The sequence below is a fragment of the Erpetoichthys calabaricus genome, chromosome 3 (genome assembly GCF_900747795.2).
Source record: "Erpetoichthys calabaricus chromosome 3, fErpCal1.3, whole genome shotgun sequence".
In the NCBI taxonomy this organism is placed as follows: domain Eukaryota; kingdom Metazoa; phylum Chordata; class Cladistia; order Polypteriformes; family Polypteridae; genus Erpetoichthys; species Erpetoichthys calabaricus.
Window position 1 is genome coordinate 265,576,644 of NC_041396.2, and position 19,956 is coordinate 265,596,599.

General features: G+C 36.2%; 1 protein-coding gene across 1 annotated transcript in view; it reads right to left on the minus strand.

The window, feature by feature from the left end:
- Nucleotides 1-19,956, minus strand: part of wrap53 (WD repeat containing, antisense to TP53) — a 35,148-nt gene that overhangs the window by 11,016 nt on the left and 4,176 nt on the right. The window contains exons 2-8 of the mRNA XM_028798189.2: nt 17,768-18,388; nt 16,860-16,958; nt 14,878-14,986; nt 11,179-11,267; nt 6,238-6,328; nt 5,767-5,899; nt 1,754-1,962 (exon numbers count right to left, since the gene is read on the minus strand). Of these exons, the coding sequence (XP_028654022.2) occupies nt 1,754-1,962; nt 5,767-5,899; nt 6,238-6,328; nt 11,179-11,267; nt 14,878-14,986; nt 16,860-16,958; nt 17,768-18,201 (1,164 nt within the window). The 5' untranslated portion in view covers nt 18,202-18,388. The remainder of the gene's footprint in view (nt 1-1,753; nt 1,963-5,766; nt 5,900-6,237; nt 6,329-11,178; nt 11,268-14,877; nt 14,987-16,859; nt 16,959-17,767; nt 18,389-19,956) is intronic.

The following is a 19,956-nucleotide window of genomic DNA, read 5'->3' on the forward strand; positions in this document are numbered from 1 at the left end:
CAGCAGGCCTTGATGGCTACCCTGCAGAGTTTTATAAAAACTTCTCAATTAAATTAGCAACATTTACAGAAGCTAGAGACAATAAAATTCTACCTCAAACTTTTTGCCAAGCATTAATTACCGTCTTCCCTAAGCAAAATAAGAACGTATTACAATGTGCATCATACAGACCAATCTCACTTCTGAATAATGTTGTGAAGATACTCTCCAAAGTCCTAGCTAGCTAGGATTGAGAAAGTGCTTCCTTCAGTAATATCACAAGACCAAACTGGATTTATTAAAGGAAGACACTTAGCTTCCAATCTTTGACACCTGTTTAATGTAATATATTCACCCACAAAGTCTAACACCCTGGAGATTTCATTATCGTTGGATGCAGAAAAGGCATTTGATATGGTTGAATGGAACTACCTCTTTACTACACTGTAATAAAATCCTGCAGTACTTCTTTATATTCCTTGCTTTGTACCCCAATAAATAGAAGTTATTGCCAATATACTAACAAGCCAATTGTGCTTCATTCACTCAGAATATGGAACCAATGAAGGAAGTTCTTCAAGACAGAGAAGCTTTTATCTGTATTGAACCACTTTTTTCCTCCCTCTCAAACGTACGCAGTTTATAATGTCTGGAAAACATTCAAGATCTGTACATATACAACATCTTCACATCCTACAAACAATTACACTCCAAATTTAACTTTCCAGCAACACACTTCTTTCACTACCTCCAAATTAGAAACTTTGCTAAACAAAACCTCCCTTTCAATGATCCCAGAGTACAGTGGGAAAATGATCACTTACTCAACATTTCAGAAAAGGAGTGGAAGGCAGCAATGCACAGAATTCACTCTATATGTGCAAAGTATTCAATTATTCAATTGAATTATTCAATTATTCAACTTAAAATCATCTATCAAGCACATCTGTCTCGTTTAAAATTGTCCAAAATGTTTCCAGGGCATTACCCAACCTGTGAATGTTGCAATCAAGTTCCACATCATTGGGCAATATGTTTTAGTTGTGCACCAAATTAACATCATTTTGGACTAAAAAACCTTAAATAAATACCTTTCAAACAGTCTTGGTGTCTCAATCTCTTCTAATCCACTAAGAGCTGTGTTTGGTGTACTTCCAGATGGGCTTAAAGTGGAGAAGGACAAATAAACTGTAATTGCCTTTACTTCACTATTGGCATGTAGACTCACTTGCTCAACTGGAAGAATCCTAACTCGTCTCTTTTAAGTCAGTGGAAAACTGATGTTACATATTATTTGACATTGGAAAAAATCTAATTCTCACTTAGGTTTTTAAAAAGTTTTGCACAGATTCTCTGTCAGGATCTAATCAATAACATTTTAGAATAAGCATTTAGATTGAAGAAGTGGATTCTCACCCCTTTTTCATTCTAACCCTAACACTAATTTTATTTATTTATTTTTCCTACTATTAAAGTGTTACATTGTTGGCCTAGCTTTCTTTCTCATGGGTGGGTGTTGATTTGATTTGAACTTAGTTTTATAAAATTTGACTTGCTTGTATGGAATGTTGTTTGATTTTGATAAACTCAATAAAATGTTAAAAAAAAAACACAAGCAAATTTGATTTACTTGTATGGGATGTTGTTTGATTTTAATAAATTGAATAAAATATAAAAAACAATAAATAAAAAAATAAAATGTTATTGGAAATGCATGAAATACCCCAACAACTTTAATTATTTCAATGGTTTTAAAATAACCAATAATCTTTACCTTTCTTCCCCCAGTATACAGAAGGTTACCATCAGGAGCGAAGATCATATGTGTGACACCACCTTGGTGACCCTGTAAAACCGCAATTGGAATGCCTTCTTCTCGAGAGTATAGTCCCACGGTCTTTGAGTAGGAGCCACAGGCATAGATGTCCTGTACATGGCTGAATGCGATACAAGAGATGATTCCATTTTGCCCCTGCTTCTTCACTAAATGCACAAAATAACAAATAAAAGTTTTTTTTAAGATCAGGTAATGATGAACTTCTATATAACTTTATATACAGTAATACCTTTCAGTAGGAATTATATTCCATTTATGTTTAAATACAGTACACATAAAAATGTAAAGTTTTTAACTGTTTTCTCCAAAAATTAGCTTAACACTTTAATTCAGTATTGTTACATGACCTTAGTAGCCTCCTTAGTATTATGTTTATCCCTGGAAAAACTAGTTTAATTTCAACAAGAAAAAATATTACATGTAACAGAAATATGTAAATACCAAAATGTCAACATATATACAGCAGGAAAAGTATGTCTAGTGTCTACAACTGTAATGATGCAGATTTAGTCCATGTCCTTGGTGTGATATGTTTTGAAGGTGTCCTCAAAGCACAGTCCTGTGTTGGACAGTAAAAATGTATTTCTTTGCACATTTTTCATACAATATTTTTTCTGTCACTTGCATATGTAAGAGTAGAATATCTGAGCTACGTGATCGATGCACCCCTAGTATTACTGTAGACTATTACTGTACAAGGCTTAATAACTTCCACATTTTCCCTTATACAATTGATAGTTGCTACATTGTGAACATTGCTTCGGGGAATAATGTCTTTCTTGTCCTCCTGCTTGATTGCAATTATTTTTCCTTTCCTTTTTGTCGCCCACCTACTTGCACCACAGTGAACCTTCAGGTAAACAAAGTCACCAGGCAAACCATGATGGTTCGGTGGTACAGTGCTGTATACTTCAGTTTCACTGTTCATGTCAACGTCTGATGACCAATTTACACTGTCATCACTATCGCTTGATTGAACGAACAGTTCAACAGTTTCATTCTGTTCTAAAACTGGCATACCAGTCTCTCATTTATATATCATTTTGTTTTGGTTGAAGGCTCTGCCCCACTCGTGAATATTGATGAGTTAACTTCTTCTTCTTCTTCTTTTGGCTGCTACTGTTAGGGGTTGCCACAGCAGATCATCCAAAATTGTTGTCCACTTATTGATTTGGCAAAATTTTACACCGGATGCCCTGCCTGACGTAACCCTCCCCATTTATCCGGGCGTGCGACCGGCACGAAGAAACACACTGGTTTGTGCATCCCCCGTTAACTTGCAGGGATAAAACACACAGAAATATTGTTTTTGCAGCAAAATGCTATTTTATCCAGTAGATGGCAGCAGAATACTGTCCTTTGCATTAGTAACACAACACTACACTGAATTATAACAGTTAAATTCAGAGGTACATTAGGGGTTAACTGTATTTACAGAAAATTCCATGCCCAAGAGACTCTAGGGCTTAATGCCAAGGATGTTAAAGGTTAAAAAAGGTATGGCATGATTCGCTTTTATTTCAGCCCTTAGATCAACAAAAGGTGAATACAGTAAGGAAAACTGATCTTTTCATATCATTGCAAGTGCAACACAACTAATGAATATGAAAGCTTAAGAAATGCTAACGAGATGCAGCTATTTTTCCTATGAAAACTTACCAGTGTTAAAATACATCAGTATGAGTGGGATTAAATTGTAGGCTGACACAAAAGTGCAAAATATATAATTTACAGGAAGCATAAAAAGAAAAGCCAAGCAAAATGACACCTTTTATTGGCTAACTAAAAAGATTACAATATGCAAGCTTTCGAGGCAACTCAGGCCCCTTCTTCAGGCAAGATGGGGCCAGAAGAAGGGGCCTGAGTTGCCTTGAAAGCTTGCATATTGTAATCTTTTTAGTTAGCCAATAAAAGGTGTCATTTTGCTTGGCTTTTCTCTACATTCACAATGGCTAACACAGTACAACACCCTAGTACTACAGGAAGCATAAAAATCTAAATCTTTATTTTACACCCTGAAAACTCATATTTAGACGAAACTACTTTGTCAAAACACATTGCTGATAATAGTGTGTTTCTACCACACTCCTCTGTTTTTTGGTTCATGGGCATAGGAATGTGCAATATGTATCGCCTATGATCATATCTTAATTGTTGTTTTAACAATGTGAGAGCTAAGTATGTCACTCACTTTGTTAAAAACAATCAAAAACACACCTTGAGAGTCCATGCATTCACGGTCTCATTCATTTGAATGGATTATTTTTATTTCCATAAGAAGTATATGCTTATCGGGCACATTTTACTTTGCAAGCTGTCTTGGCTGAGGTTCCTCAATTCCAAAGCTCTTTTTTTCTTTCATTATTTAAAACACTCGCTAATATCCCCGCCTCCTTGCCCCATTCCATCCCACCCCGATTGCTGAAGAACCTGTAGCAGGTGGCACAAGAGAGGGAGCAAAAAAGGAATGAAAAAAACAAAAAAGTCTTGACAGCTATTACAAAAATAAAAAATAAAAAAATACAGCAATTCAGAGAAGGCGAAGAAGAGCTACTTGATGAAATCTGAGATGGACAGTGAAGTACACTTCCCCAAATTGGGGAAACTTGCAAAAAACTGCCTGTGCATCTGTGCCTTCAGCATCCATTCTGAGAGGGCTTTCAGCACCTGAGGAAATGTTGTAACACGCAACCATGCTGCTCTGAAGCCAGATGCTGTGGACAGACTAATGTCTGTCACACAACTTGAACTTTCCTCAGTAGAATTTTACAATTGTGTTATTTTTTCTTATATCTTTGTGCAATATTGGACAGAATCTAAAGCTAATAATTTATTTAAAAATGTTATAGGTTTTTTTTGTATCTTTGTGTAATATATGACAGAACTTGTTTACAAATGCAGTATTTGATAGAACTTTGGATTTTTACACTATAGTACAGCATGTTAGATTTTTGTTCTTGCTTGTATGCCACACAATTCACCTTACAGCAGAGCAGTTTATGTTTATCCAGACTATATTGTTCATGCCCTGTATCTCAATTATGATAATTATTTAATTTCCTTTTGAAATATCTTGTATACAATAAGGGTAACTTTGTTTAAAATGCTCTCATTATTAATAGTTTTATTGGTCTTTGTGCAATTTTTTGCATAAATTGTACAGGCCACTTTGAAATGGTTTACTCATACTTGCATTGTTTGATCTCAGTAATGCTTTGACTGGCGATTTAATATTTTTGCGTTATTTTACTTCAGTTTTAATTGAATAAATAAAACCTGTTTTCCTTAACTGTTTCCATTAATCTCGTTAGTAAGCTACAATTAACATCCTATTAACAAGACCAAGCTAGATCAATAAGACTTTTACAATTAAGTTTTTAAAGGATGCAAAATCTAATTATTGTTATCATCAAAGTCCCAGAAAATATCAAGATGCAATTTTTTTTACCAATATTGCACACCCCTAAATGGCTGGACGTATTAACAACTTGCCCAACACCCTAAAAGTATAATTCTTCTCCTAATCCTGTTCTGTTTCACACTTGAACTTGAGATCCCCGATTTGTTGCTGTTTTATATTAAAACCGTTAAGCATTCATGGCAACAAAAACAAAAGCTGGTTTTCTTTCTCATTAAACATAATTTAAAAATTAGAAATTTTAACCTATGTTTTAATATGTTCAAATTAATTTTTAATACGAGTATTTGAACCCTAACTTTTGTATAATTTGAAAGCCCTATAGTGTGCTATGCTAAATCACACTATTCAAGCAAGGAACAAGTTAGTATGAAACTGTTACTTAGCTATAATGCTAAGTTGTACACTTCACGGTCCCTTCTCAAAACATAATTTTATTAGCTAATCTAAATTTGGAGGCTTTTGCTTTAAACCAACATATTCCCAGACCAAACCAAACCTAAGAACAAAGATGACGTTAGTCTAAGATTACCTAAGGTTGGCCTTTTTTCACACTCTCGCCCAGGGCGGGAAGTCTCGAAGATGCGTACCATCTTGTCAAAGCCACAGAAAAGCTGGGTTCCATCAGGAGAAAAACAGAGCGAATGTGCAGCAGTCAATTCATCCTACAGGCCATAATTGTAAATATTATGAAATAATATCAGAAAAAAAAAGAAATATCCTTGAAAAGGCTATGAACACTGTAAAATAATAAACATCTAAAATATTATTGAAAATATTACTGTGCTGTACTGTGTATTAAACAGCTGATAGCCTTTAAGCTTCCCAATGACACAATCAAACTTTAACATAACATAAAATTTGGATCTACAGTATATACTGATAGCTAGCAACAAATAAAGCAGTCATTTTTAAAACACACATGAACCTGGTGTAAAAACCTCTTTATTATTTTTTTAATTAAAATTTTGAAGACAAAAATGTTAATTAGGAGGTTGCTTACCAAATGATTATATGGACGAAATGTTGCTCTGACATCACCATAGAAAGCATCCCAAAGATGGATAGGATTGTCTCGACTGCTGCTTGCAATGCTGACAGAGAGTGACAAAGAGTGACAAAAACACAAGAATGAGCAGAAAAATATATTACATACAAGTAGAAGCAGGATAAGCAGGAAGTGAATGAGAAACTAGAAAAATATGATGCAAATATATCAAAAACGGACTTTAATATTCAACTTAAGGTACAAAAATGTAGTTACTCCTATAGAACAAAATAGCATAAAAAACTAATTTAATCAAAAAAGGGAGGTTAGAAAGTAGTTTTATACTATTCTTGAGTGTGGTGTATATTTTAAATGTGTCTCATACAGTGCTGTCAAAGATTTTACTGAAAATTAACCAGGTTAATCATCCAGAAAATGATGTAGCATCTACAAATTAGTGATTCTATAGACAGTAAACTGAAACCAAATAAGACAGAAAGAATCATCAAGGATCCAAAAACATGCACTGCTAAATTTGCATTGTTTTCAAAACTGGAATTGTTTTCGCCATAAAAGTGGAAAACACCTCATATTTTAAAACTTCCTATTGATGGTTGAGCATGCTGTTTTACCTTGCTGATGTTTCTGTCTTGGCCTCGATGGTAAAGAGCTTGTTTATGTCCATATTCTTCTCATTTCCAGACATTTCTCAAATATCTAATCTTCCACTTTGGATACAAGCAATTAGAATTTTTTCTGCTTGTTGGTAAATATTCTTATATTTATTATCAGCACTAGTATGAAATTTATACTGGATAGAGAAGGATTTCAAATATAATACATATACAACGGGGCGCTGCACTAATGGTGACCAGCAACAGGTCTGTTCGTCTCAGTCTTTGTTTACGTTTTTTTTTATCTGCTGTAATTAGCTGTTTGAATTTTGAACAGAGATAAAGCTAGATATTTATCACTCAAGGTGTCATGGAATCATGTTTTTTTTTTTTTGGTTATTATTTTAGGCATACTTTTTCACTTCACTTGCTATCATCCTGATTTGCCTTATACTCAACCGGAGTGAAATCAGTACAGCTGGGAGTTCCTGCTACAAATGGAATCTGCCCAGTGCAGGCGCAGTACCAACACAACTGCTTCAGACTTCTCTCTTTGAAGAGACAATGTGACTTTTATCAAAGCAATAACAGGAGGACATGTAAACAAGGCAGATGCAGAGGTGCTCGCTTGAGGCAGAGGAGGCAAAAGGTAATGCAGCATACTTTGAGTAGTGAGAACAGCGCTATAAAAATGTAAAGAATTATTATTACATTCAAACAAATTCAAAGGATGACAGCAGTTAATCTTTCTTCTCCAGTGGTAGTAAGGCACACACTACATCACTGAAAGGAAGGAGAATAAAGGGGACAAATAACAATGCCTCTACCTGCAAAAGAGCAAGGGCTCATTTTATTTATTTTTGTAAAAATTAAATAAAACTTCATTTTCCACCTTAAAAAGCTCAAGCCATAATAAATTTCTAAAATGTCTTTACTTCTGCTTTGTCAGGCTGAACAGTGTTTAAAGCAGATGATTGCAGTTCAGCTCTGAATAGAATTAAAGGCAAGTAGTGAAAAGTTTTACTTTAAAAATGCAGATTAAATGCAGCAATGCAGACAAACCAACAGCTTTACATCAAACACAGCCTGCTGCACTAGCCAATCACAACACTATGAATGAAAATACAAGACATCATGGAAGGAGGATCCTGAAAACCAAAATGGTCATTATTAAAAGAATACAAAATAACATGGATCAATGGCTAATTAAGGGGGTTCGGGGGGGTCAGTTTGTATCAGCAACAAAGTGTTATAAAGACACAATGGTTTTCTTTATACGAGAAAAGTATAACAGATAACATGGTGGAGGAGCAGAGAGCATTACTACCTCATACGACTAGGATACCTGTTCAGTTTTCACCTGGGGCCTCATGTATAACGCCGTGCGTAGAACTCACACTATAACATGGCGTAAGCACAAAAGCGGGATTGTGCGTACGCACAGAAAAATCCAGATGCAGGAATCTGTGCGCACGCATACTTTCACGTTCTTCCACTACATAAATCCCTTCTGTCCCGCCCCAACTCCTCCCAGAATTACGCCTCTTTGAATATGCAAATCAATATAAATAGCCTTCTGTGAAAAGACAATGGGAAAAGCACGGGAGAAAATATAAGAATTTCAGCGAATACCAAGTGGAGGCAAAGGAAAAACGTACTATTTGTTGGTTTAAACAGTGGTATAATCAACAAAAGGAAGCTGATCGAGTGACAGAGTGTCGGAGAAACTCGAAGGCTCAACTTCACAAAGTCGCACAGTGCCCGAAATAAAAAAGAAATCACATATCAAAGTCGCCGTGAAAAAGCGAGTCATAGCCCACCGTCTGAGTGTCATATGAAAGCTTATTAGGGTACAGACAAAAAAAAGGCACACAGTGGGGAAAAAAGCACGAAATGTCAACTTTAATCTCGAAATTTCCACTTTAATCACGTAGTTTATTTTGCCATTAAAGTAGAACATCATAAACTTCATCTTAAAATCGTTTAATTTACTAGTTTCTCAAATCCCATTGTAACTAAAGTGGCATGTTAAATGCTTTGTTCTGTATTTGATCTTCTATGTGCTCTATGTGTATGAATCACTACCTGCTTTTTAAACGGGCTTTCTCTTTCTCCGACAGGACACATAATCCATTACATTCGTGATATTACAGCTCTCTGAATAATTAAAATACTGAGATGTATACGTGATATCTTTTTCATGATGATAGGAATGAAAGCATGTTATTAAACATGGGAACACGGTGGCGCAGTGCTTGTTCATGTCTCACGCAAGAGGCTTGCTGCGCCATGCGCAACCTTCAATTAAATAATTTATCACAGCAGTACTGTCTCTTTCAAACGTACTAACCTCCAATTCCTGTCCTTACTTTTCTTTCTCCAAAAACTCAATCGCCACACAATAAGCTATGTAATAGACGTGAAGCCATCTGTAAGCTTAGAACTTCGATTCTTCAAAACTTTTAAGGAACATTGAAATATCTTAGTAGTACGTGTTTAATTATTATATCCGTCTATCTTTCCAGTGTCGCGTCAGCACCAGCAAGAATACAGAGCAAGGCAGGAACAATTACTGAACTAGCTAGCGCTGCGGTACCGTGTCCTCACATGTTTAATTATAAACAATACAGATTATTTAAATGAAGTTAAAGTTTTATCTGTATAATATAATCAACATGTTTTGCTGCATTTCGTCTTAGAAATGAATACCGTCATCACATGTAAATACGCGCTTTATAAAGTGGCGCAGGTTGTGCAATATTATAACTGTAGTGCAAGTTTACAGTGGGGTAATTGTACTTATAAGTCCAAATATTTCTACAAGGAGCACTTGATGGACTGATTTAGTGTGTTTAGAGTTCTTGGGATGAAACTGTTTCTAAACCGCGAAGTCCGTACAGGGACTAAAGCGTTTGCTGTGGCTCAGGCAGCATCTGCTTCATGCTGTGTACCGATAATTCTCTTTCCAATCAGCTGCTGCTGTGATTTCCCACTCAGATACTGTGATATAAATACTCCGAGTGGTGCAGTGAGAGTAATGTGGAAAAAGATGATCTGCTGTGGCAACCCTTAACGGGATCAGCTGAAAGAAGATGCAGTGAGAGTTACAACGCTAAAGCAGTTATGGTATTTGGAATACTATGGCTATTCCCTGGACCATTATATTGCTACAGGTTAATTACAATCAGATGCATTACACTAATAAACAATATGCAGTTAATTTCAGTGTATTTATAAAGCCGCGCCAGGAATGTGGATTTAAGAATGAAAGGGTGATCACACAGGAACAGTAGCACTGCTTTGACACTGGGTGCCGCCAGTCTGCAAAACCGGGCGGATAAATTGCGTACGCCAAGGAATGAGTTACCGTGGAAATGTGCGTGGCTTTACGCCAAGTTTAGGTTTTATACATCGCGATTTGAGCGTGGAAAGGTTCGTACGCAACATTTCTGTGCGTACGCACCGTTTATACATGAGGCCCCAGGTGATCCTTCTGTGATGAATTAACATGCTTTCAATTTGTTTAAATTGGTTTGCTCTGGACATGTGATTTCTTCCAATAACACAAAGACACAGTTAAGAATCTAGCAAGTATAATTTTTCCAAAGTAAGTGAGCATAACAATATTGAGGGCATACAGACACAAAATTACAAGAACTGGATCCAGATATTCATAACTTGGATAAGGAGGTTCAGATAAATCAATAGATACATAACAAGCAATACAAGCTCCAGCCTCATTGGGCCACATGTTTTGGGCATGCACCAAATTAACATAATTTTGGGCCAAAATCTTTAAATGTCTTTCAAACAGCCTTGGTGTCACAATCTCTTCTAATCCTCTAACAGCTGTGCTTGGTGTACTTCCAAATGGTCTTAAAGTGGAGAAGGGCAAATAAACTGCAATTGCCTTTACTTCACTATTGGCACATAGACTTATCTTGCTCAACTGGCAGAATCACATTTTTTAAGTCAGGGGGAAACTGAAGTTACATATTATTTGAAATTGGAAAAAAATCAAACTCTCACTTAGAGGGTCTGTATAAAACCTTTTTAAAACCTGGCAGGATCTAATCAATAACATTTTAGAATAAGTATTTAAATTGAGGAAGCGGATTCTCATCTCTTTTTTATTCTATTTATTTATTTTTTGTACTATTAAAGTTTTACTCTGTTGGCCTAGCTTTCTTTCTCATGGGTGGGTGTTGATTTGATTTGAACTTAGTTTTATAAAATTTGACTTGCTTGTATGGAATGTTGTTTGTTTGTTTCAATAAAATGTTAAAAAAAAACAAAAAAAAAAACACAAGCAATACATAAATCATCTTCCAGAAGAACTCACAAGCATGTTTCTGGATCCAAGGAAGTCATGATTGGATACCAGCAATAGTCATAAATTGTATCCCCTTCAGTCATCCGCAACACTGCATTCTATGAGAGAAAGGCAGATTGTGAAAGAAAAGCAGATATGTTTTATCATCAACAAGAGATTAAAATGTTGAAAAAGAGAACGAAATGTTAATGACTTTTAAAACAACACAAAACACATACAAAATGCAACAAAAGCTACGCACTAAATGTTTAATTTAAAACAGTTGATGCATTGCACTGCAGTTCGCATACCAGGAGAAGGTGGGAGCGGAGGATGCCATCATCTTCATGCTACACCGATCCCTCTCCCACTTGGACAGAGGCAGTGGTGCTGTAAGAATTATGTTTCTGGACTTCTCTAGCGCCTTCAACACCATTCAACCTCTGCTCCTTAGGGACAAGCTGACAGAGATGGGAGTAGATTCATACCTGGTGGCATGGATCGTGGACTATCTTAAAGACAGACCTCAGTATGTGCGTCTCGTGAACTGCAGGTCTGACATTGTGGTCAGCAACACAGGAGCGCCGCAGGGGACTGTACTTTCTCCGGTCCTGTTCAGCCTATATACATCGGACTTCCAATACAACTCGGAGTCCTGCCACCTGCAAAAGTTCGCTGACGACACTGCTATCGTGGGCTGCATCAGGAGTGGGCAAGAGGAGGAGTATAGGGACTTAATCAAGGACTTTGCTAAATGGTGCGACTCAAACCACCTACACCTGAACACCAGCAAAACCAAGGAGCTGGTGGTGGATTTTACGAGGCCCAGGCCCCTCATGGACCCTGTGATCATCAGAGGCGACTGTGTGCAGAGGGTGCAGACCTATAAATACCTGGGAGTGCAGCTGGATGATAAATTGGACTGGACTGCCAATACTGATGCTCCGTGTAAGAAAGGTCAGAGCCGACTATACTTCCTTAGAAGGCTGGCATCCTTCAACATCTACAATAAGATGCTGCAGATGTTCTACCAGATGGTTGTGGCGAGCGCCCTCTTCTACGCGGTGGTGTGCCATGGTAGAGCGACGGCCACTGAGCAGGCTCCTGTCAATAATGGAGAATCCACTGCATCCACTGAACAGTATCATCTCCAGACAGAGGAGCAACTTCAGCGACAGACTGTTGTCACTTTCCTGCTCCACTGACAAGACTGAGGAGATCATTCCTCCCCCACACTATGCGACTCTTCAATTCCACCCGGGGGGGTAAACGTTAACATTATTCAAAGTTATTGACTGTCTGTATATCTGCATTGTTATCACTCTTTAATATTTTCTTTATCAGTATGCTGCTGCTGGAGTATGTGAATTTCCCCTTGGGATTAATAAAGTATCTATCTAAATAAATGTTACCATAACAAATGAATATCCCAAAAATATTAGGTCTACTAATAAAGAAGTTGGAATGAAAGGGTGATGACATTGACCATTTCAATCAATGTTTCAATACAGGAAACACAAGATTTACCCATTCATTTTTGAATATAAAAAAACAACTGACAAAAGACAGTAAGTTGAAGAGTTTTGACCATGCAGATTTTTTGGAACTCTTGACTAAGCCAAAAACCTATATTAATTGATTCCACTATTACAGTGTGATGAAAATTGTATTTCTCTGTCATTTTTATATCATCTTTTCTTATATATAATCTTGTGCTTGGATGATGGATGGTAAACCCTACTTTCTTATTTTGTTATTGCCTTCTTTACAAACTTTGATTGGAAAATGTTTAATAGAGGCATTTTTTTGAAACCTACAAACTATTTTTTCTCTTTTTGTTGGGCTGGCTCAACTGATACAAAATGCTATTTTCTGATAATGTTTTGTGATACACTGCTAATTATGGCACATATCTGTTTAAATTAACTCAGCAATTGTTGTCTAAGGATAAGCAACATAATCATTTACTAAATAACTCCTTTAGCAGGGTATCGCTGGTGCATATCATTTTATGATATCACTAGACATTAAGCCCGTTACAATAACGGGCGATAGAACGGCAGTTCATAAAGATTAGTAGGAACAGTCTATATTAAATGGCAAGGGACCGTCTATTATCTGTCACAGTAATACTGGCTTGTTTGTGGCTGTAATCTGCGTCACTGTATTGTGTGCCTTTAATTTTCTCTCGCAGTAATACTGGTTTGTATCTCCATAAAATGCATGTAATTTTCTCTGCAAGTAATACTGGCTTTTATGTCCGTAATACGCTTTTAATTTTCTGTCACACGTGGCGTCTCTCCAGTAAGTACTGTGCAGTTCCTTAGCAAGTATTTTAATCTGTGCTGGCATGCAGCTGATTATTGTATGTGTGGCGTCTCCCCAGCAATGGATTTTATGTGCGCAAAAAAAAAATCTATTTTTAAAAGTCATCCTACTGTAATATCATGAAAATTCGTATATTTAGGAAAACCCCTTCAACGACTGACACTTTACACTTTACCGGGCCAAGCTTCTTAATTGCAAATCTGACATCCTCAGAGTGAACACTTGCACAACAACAAACACTAATCCCACCTCTTTGGGGAAGCTGGTCTCTGTGTCTCAGTACCTGATTGGATTTGTCGTGCCTTATCTCATTTACCGAAATCCGATTGGATCAGCCGCGTGATATTGTATAGGTCCCGCCCTCTCTGTCTTGTGTGACGTGTCAAGCGGCCTTTTTCGGGAAGCTGGTCTCCGCGTCTTAGTACATGATTGGATTTTTCGTGCCTTATGTTTTAGGTCTTACCTCATTTACCGAAATCCGATTGGATCGGCCACGCAATATTTTATAGGTCTCGCCCTCTCTGTCTTGTGTGACGCGTCAGGTGGCCTTTGAAGCATCGCACCGTGCCCCGCGCATGCGCACTTCACCAGAAGACACACACACGGACGCACACAGGGATTTCATTAAAGAGGATATGATATGCAAGTTATGACATGCTTACAGTAAATTTATTCTTACAAAGCAATATTCATTCAAGACATGCTCAAAGATTTACCAATAAAACAGAATACCTGTCCATCATTTACATAGATAAGCAAATACATTTAAATATATAATAAAAGAAAGAGCAATACATTTTATAATAAACTGCCTCATGTGGGGACTATGTTTACACTGAAAATGATATGCTAATTTGGTTTCTGAAGCAAGTCTTTTCCATTAGATATACTATCTTGCTTTAAGTCACTCACTGTACATTTAAATATTGAATAATCCAACAAATACATAAGCTTTACATTCATCTAAATTAAATTTCTTTTGCCAAATATAAAAGCAAACCTGAATTACTTGGGCAATAGTGATGTGGCTGACAATAAGGTATCTGTCAAACCTTCTAATTTTATGTCATCTATAAACGTAATAACTTTTGGCTTTTTTTTATCTATATACCTTAATTTAAAACATCAGCCTTCAGTATTTGAAGAAGCCAATGTTTATATCCGAATTTAGAACAGGACCTTTATAGTATAATCCATTATCTTGAATGGTATAGCATTTTCTTCTCTTCTTCTCCCATGTGGGAGTTCAAAGTCTCGCCAGTACTCATACAAGTGTAATGTGTAGTACTAGGGTAATGTGTATAAAGATTCATCTTGGATTAACTTGTCCAGAAAACAAATACCTAGTTTTACAAAAAGAAAAGTTCAAATGAAAGGCTGAACTCAATTAAGAATACGCACAATTTCTGGAAGACCCTCCCAATCCTGGCTGTACATTTCAGGAGGTAGATTATAGAGGCGCAAGACATTGTCGGCACTGTTTGTTAGAATGCAGGAGCCATCTGGTGCCCTACAATATTCAGGGAAAATGGGGAAAAAACTTAGTTTTCTGCAAACTATCAAAAATTTCCAAATATAGAACAAAAAAATAAAGAACTATATTGGAGTTCCTCTGAAAACATAATATAAAAATATATACATTCCAACTACACAAGAGGTACAAACAACACAAACAGAAGACATTGGAAGTGTTGTACTTTGAATCGCTTTTCTCAAAAAAAATAAAATAATTAATAATAATTAAATAAACACTTTTTTCACTTAAATATTGTTGGCTACAAGATCTTATTAATGGTGAGACTAGGTTTGAAATAATCTGTCTTTAGTTTAGCATTTATATCAACAAAAGGTAAAATTTCAATAATGGAATATATAGATTTGATATCCACAGCACATGAATGGTAAACAAAGGTGAAGGCTAAGCTCATGCTGTAAAAATAAAAATAAAACTTAACAGTTGGGGCTCATAGGGTGAAGTCAAATTCAATCATAATGTTATTAAGTTTGAAAAAGAAAATATATTAAGATGTATTATTCTGTAGCACATCACTTGCATACTGTTCCATATTTATCAGAAAATATTCCGCTTTAAACCTTCAGCACCTGTTTTAATATACAGTACTTGCCCACAAATTCTGACTGTCCAGAAGTCTTATCATTGGATGCAGAAAAAGCTTTCAATAGAGTGGAATGGGATTATATATTTACTACACTGCACAGGTTCAGGTTTGTTCCTGTTATCTGTAGTGCCAGAATACTCTGCACAGACTCTTGTTAAATGTTTGGGGCTAAGCAGTGAAATCAAATTCAACCATAATGTTATTAGGTTTGAAAAAGAAAATTATATTATATTAAGATGTGTTATTCTGTTGCTCATCACTTGTTCCACATTCATCAGATAATATTGATGTAATATACTTGACCACAAATTCTGACTGGCCAGAAGTCTTGCCAATGGATGCAGAAAAAGCTTTTTGAAAAGAGTTAAATGGGATTATATATTTACTACACTTAGTGTTTCAGGTTTGTCCCTAATTGATCTTCATGGATAACCTACTTTATACTGGGTCAGAAGCCTCAGTCTGCATTAATTACAAAAACTCTAAATACATTACATTAGAAAATGGTATTCAATAAGGGTGCCCACTATTACCAATAATGTGTTATGTTCAGGATGAACCAAGCTACAGGCTGTAACACATTTCTTTCTTCCTAGTTTAGAAATTCTCTCTTCCATCAAAGGCTTAAAGGTTGCTCTAAAAGGGACTGTATGTAAACAGTATATTAGTGACTAAATATCCATAAAATCTTGGTTGGTAAAGCCTCAATATTTTGCAAATATTTAACATTCAAAATATAAAAATTGGTACTGTATGTTTCGTGTTGTGATGTATACTCCAAAATCATGAAACTTACATGTTGCTGTATAAGAAAATTACAATAATACAGTGCATCCAGGAAGTATTCACAGCACATCACTTTTTCCACATTTTGCTATGTTACAGCCTTATTCCAAAATGGATTAAATTCATTTTTTTCCTCAGAATTCTACACTCAACACCCCATAATGACAACGTGAAAAAAAGTTTACTTGAGATTTTTGCAAATTTATTAAAAATAAAAAAATTGAGAAAGCACATGTACATAAGTATTCACAGCCTTTGCCATGATGCTCAAAATTGAGCTTTGAATTGAAAATTGAATTCTGAGGAAAAAAATGAATTTAATCCATTTTGGAATAAGGCTGTAACATAAAATGTGGAAAAACTGATGCGCAGTGAATACTTTCTGGATGCACTGGAAGTATGTACAACTACAGCATTCAAAAAACCAGGTGGGGGATAGTGCATGGAATTAAAATACTATATTGTGCATATTCTTACCATTTGCAGCCTTTTAAAAAATTTTCTGTAGTACCAGAATACTCTGCCCAGGATCCTGTTAATAGTTGGGGCTCAGTGATGAAGTCAAATTCAACCATACTGTTATTAGGTTTGAAAAAGAAAATGACATATTAAGACATATTAAAATGTATTATTCTGTAGCCCATTACTTGCATACTATTTACATATTCTCAAATGAAAGTCGCTCTATAAATGCAACTTAATAATAATAATATTAAATAATTAAAAAAAACTACATGACCTTGTGTAAATTACAATTTTAAATAATCAACCAACCATAAGCATAACCCAAGAAACATAAAACTCTTTCTAATCAATCACATTTCAATGTACAGTAACAGACAAAAATGTTTCCTTAAACTGTCATGTATCACAAAGTCTAATCCTAACCCCTCTTTATACTGGCCAGTTTCAGAACAAGCTGAGTTGCAAAACAACAGAGATTGCTTTTTTTACACAATTATATATTTCACACTCTAATTGCCTCACTAACATCATGAATCCAAACTGAACAGAATCTTAATGTTTACAGGCTCTATTTGAACACCCCACTTGGAACTCTGCAGGTGAGGGCTTGTCCTGAAATCTGACATAGGATTTGATTTCACTTAAAAAAGTACCAGAAATAGCCTTGGGGACCTCAAATAGTGCATCTCCAGTTTATACTGAATGTAATTTCAGTTATTTTATTTAAGCTTTACTTGTAAATTTAATAGTACTCTGAACTTTTAAACGGGGCATATGATTCATAGAAATAAACTGAACTGCCTTAAAAATAGTAAGCCCACATTTAAATTTCTAAAGTTGTTCCCAACCCCAAACAGCTGAAAAGTTAAGTCCTGAGCACTTTGATTTTAAGGCTAGAGGATAAATTGCATAAATCTTACTGGAAATGGCTCTCTCCTTGACTACTGCTCACTTCCTCTGGTAGCATTCCTATCGCAGTATCAGGCTGCCCATTCTGTTCAGAATCTTCCAGTTTTTCACAGACCTTCAACAAGTTGTCACCATTGAACTGGGCTGGCACACCTTCATCAACAGCTGAAGGGCTACATTTTGGGGACAATGTTATCTTTATGTCCTCCAGATAGTCATTAGATGTTCCTGTATTGGTACTGGTCAAAACTGAAGGGACATCAGCTATGTTCTCATCCTGTAGTGCAATAACCGATCCACATATCTCAATGCGTTGAAGTTTTGCAGCAGGCTCATCATTCTCACCTGGTGTAAGCTTATCCAGGTTTTCATCTGATGTTAACGGGGTCTGTGAAGTACCAGTCTCTGCCTCAGTCCCAATAGCTGTGGTGCACTCTGTAGCCATTGTGTTCTCTCAAATTCTCCCGCATCAGCATCAAATAGATCTTTGAAATGTGCTACTAGGATAGTGCTTTTTGAAGTTTTTGGTACGCCTTCTTCCAGGATCCTGGTGGTATTTTGTGTGGAAGTTTCTGAAGAGGACAGCACTCATCACAGCTCTGCTCTAGGTTACCTTTCAACAATGCGGCTTTCTGAACAATAAAAACATATAGGGGAAAGGCGATCAACTCAAAGAACATGAAAGGATAAATTCAGCAGCGGCTTATAACAGTTTAATATGAGGAGAAAAATGTCTCAAACACAGTCACCATAATTTATATATACAGCGGGTCTGCATGGTTTTACAGATTTCATAAACCAATATTAAAATTACACTTTTTGCCCTGACTGCCTGTCTCCCACCTCCTTAAGGAAAAAAATCTGCATAATTTGAGCACGTATATTCAAGTTTACACTTTGACCTAATTTTGCATAAAGCATTGGTGCAAATATAGTATGGAGTACAAAATGGAAACCAGTGGCACCATCCATCTTTCTGTTGTTATCCATCAGGTAAAAGAGAGTAAGAACTAGGTCTGCATGCATGCCCACATTGCAAACCATGGTGTGACTGAGCAGAAACTTATATTGAAAACAGAATATGCAAGCATGCAGTGCCAATGACACTTTGCAGATAACATTGCTTGAGCTGCAGAAGATACTTTTCGCACTGTAGGTTATGCCACTTGTGTTTCTGGTCCATGGCATTATGGATGCTTAAAATGGCATTATAGGCCAAAAAAAATTATGATTGCCCGTTCTGGTTTTCTGCATATTTTTCACTGTGACTTTTGTATGTTTTGATAGACACCCAAACAACATGTATTTTTCACATGTAGCATTACATTTCTCTAGGCTTAATAATTTCCTGAGCCACTTTCAAGTAACAATAAACTGACCACAATATTATTAAGGAATTCAGACCCATATAACCACTTAAATAAAGTGAAATTAGTTCTTCTTCAGCCATGAATTGTCCATTTCAAATATTTTCGTGTATTTACACAGAGGTTCAGGTTTCAATTTTGCTTTAGCTATCACTAAGCTTCGCCCTGTACACATATTTTGATCTAGACTTAATCATATGTTTTGGATGGCTTGTCATGTGACATGGTTTACTTGCACTTCAGCTTCATGTAACAGGCAAATGATCTGACAATTTTCTCAAGAATAAAGCTCTGAATTAATGGCTTCTACAATGACAGCGAACTGTCCAGGTTCAGATGCAGCAGATCATTCTCACACAATGATACTACCGCATTTAAGAGATGAGATGAGATTCTTGGAATGTAGCGTTGGCACTTCTCCACACTAAAAAGGCCAAAATTGACATACTTGTTTGTATGCCACTAATTCTAAAATTCCTGAAGATCATACTTGTGCATGTTGGTAAAGTTGAGGTGGTCACTCATTTCATTTGTGCAACGGTTTGAGCCTTACTAAATCTATGCTCCTGGTTTTTGCCAAGTATTTTCTGACATCAAATTCATGAGCACTTACGTTACCAAGGGCAAGCCGGAACAGCAGATTCCAAAATTCTGCACTAGGTTTCTTGTAACTTTACCTAAAATTTTACATGTAGGAGAGGAGGGCATTTAACAGGATTGCCAGGACTGGTAAGAATGACCAAAGTGGCTCTGTAAACCTTTCTGGATTAATAAGGAACAATCACCTCTTTGTAAATTTTTTTTAGCACCTCTGTGTTAATAAAGTCACTGGA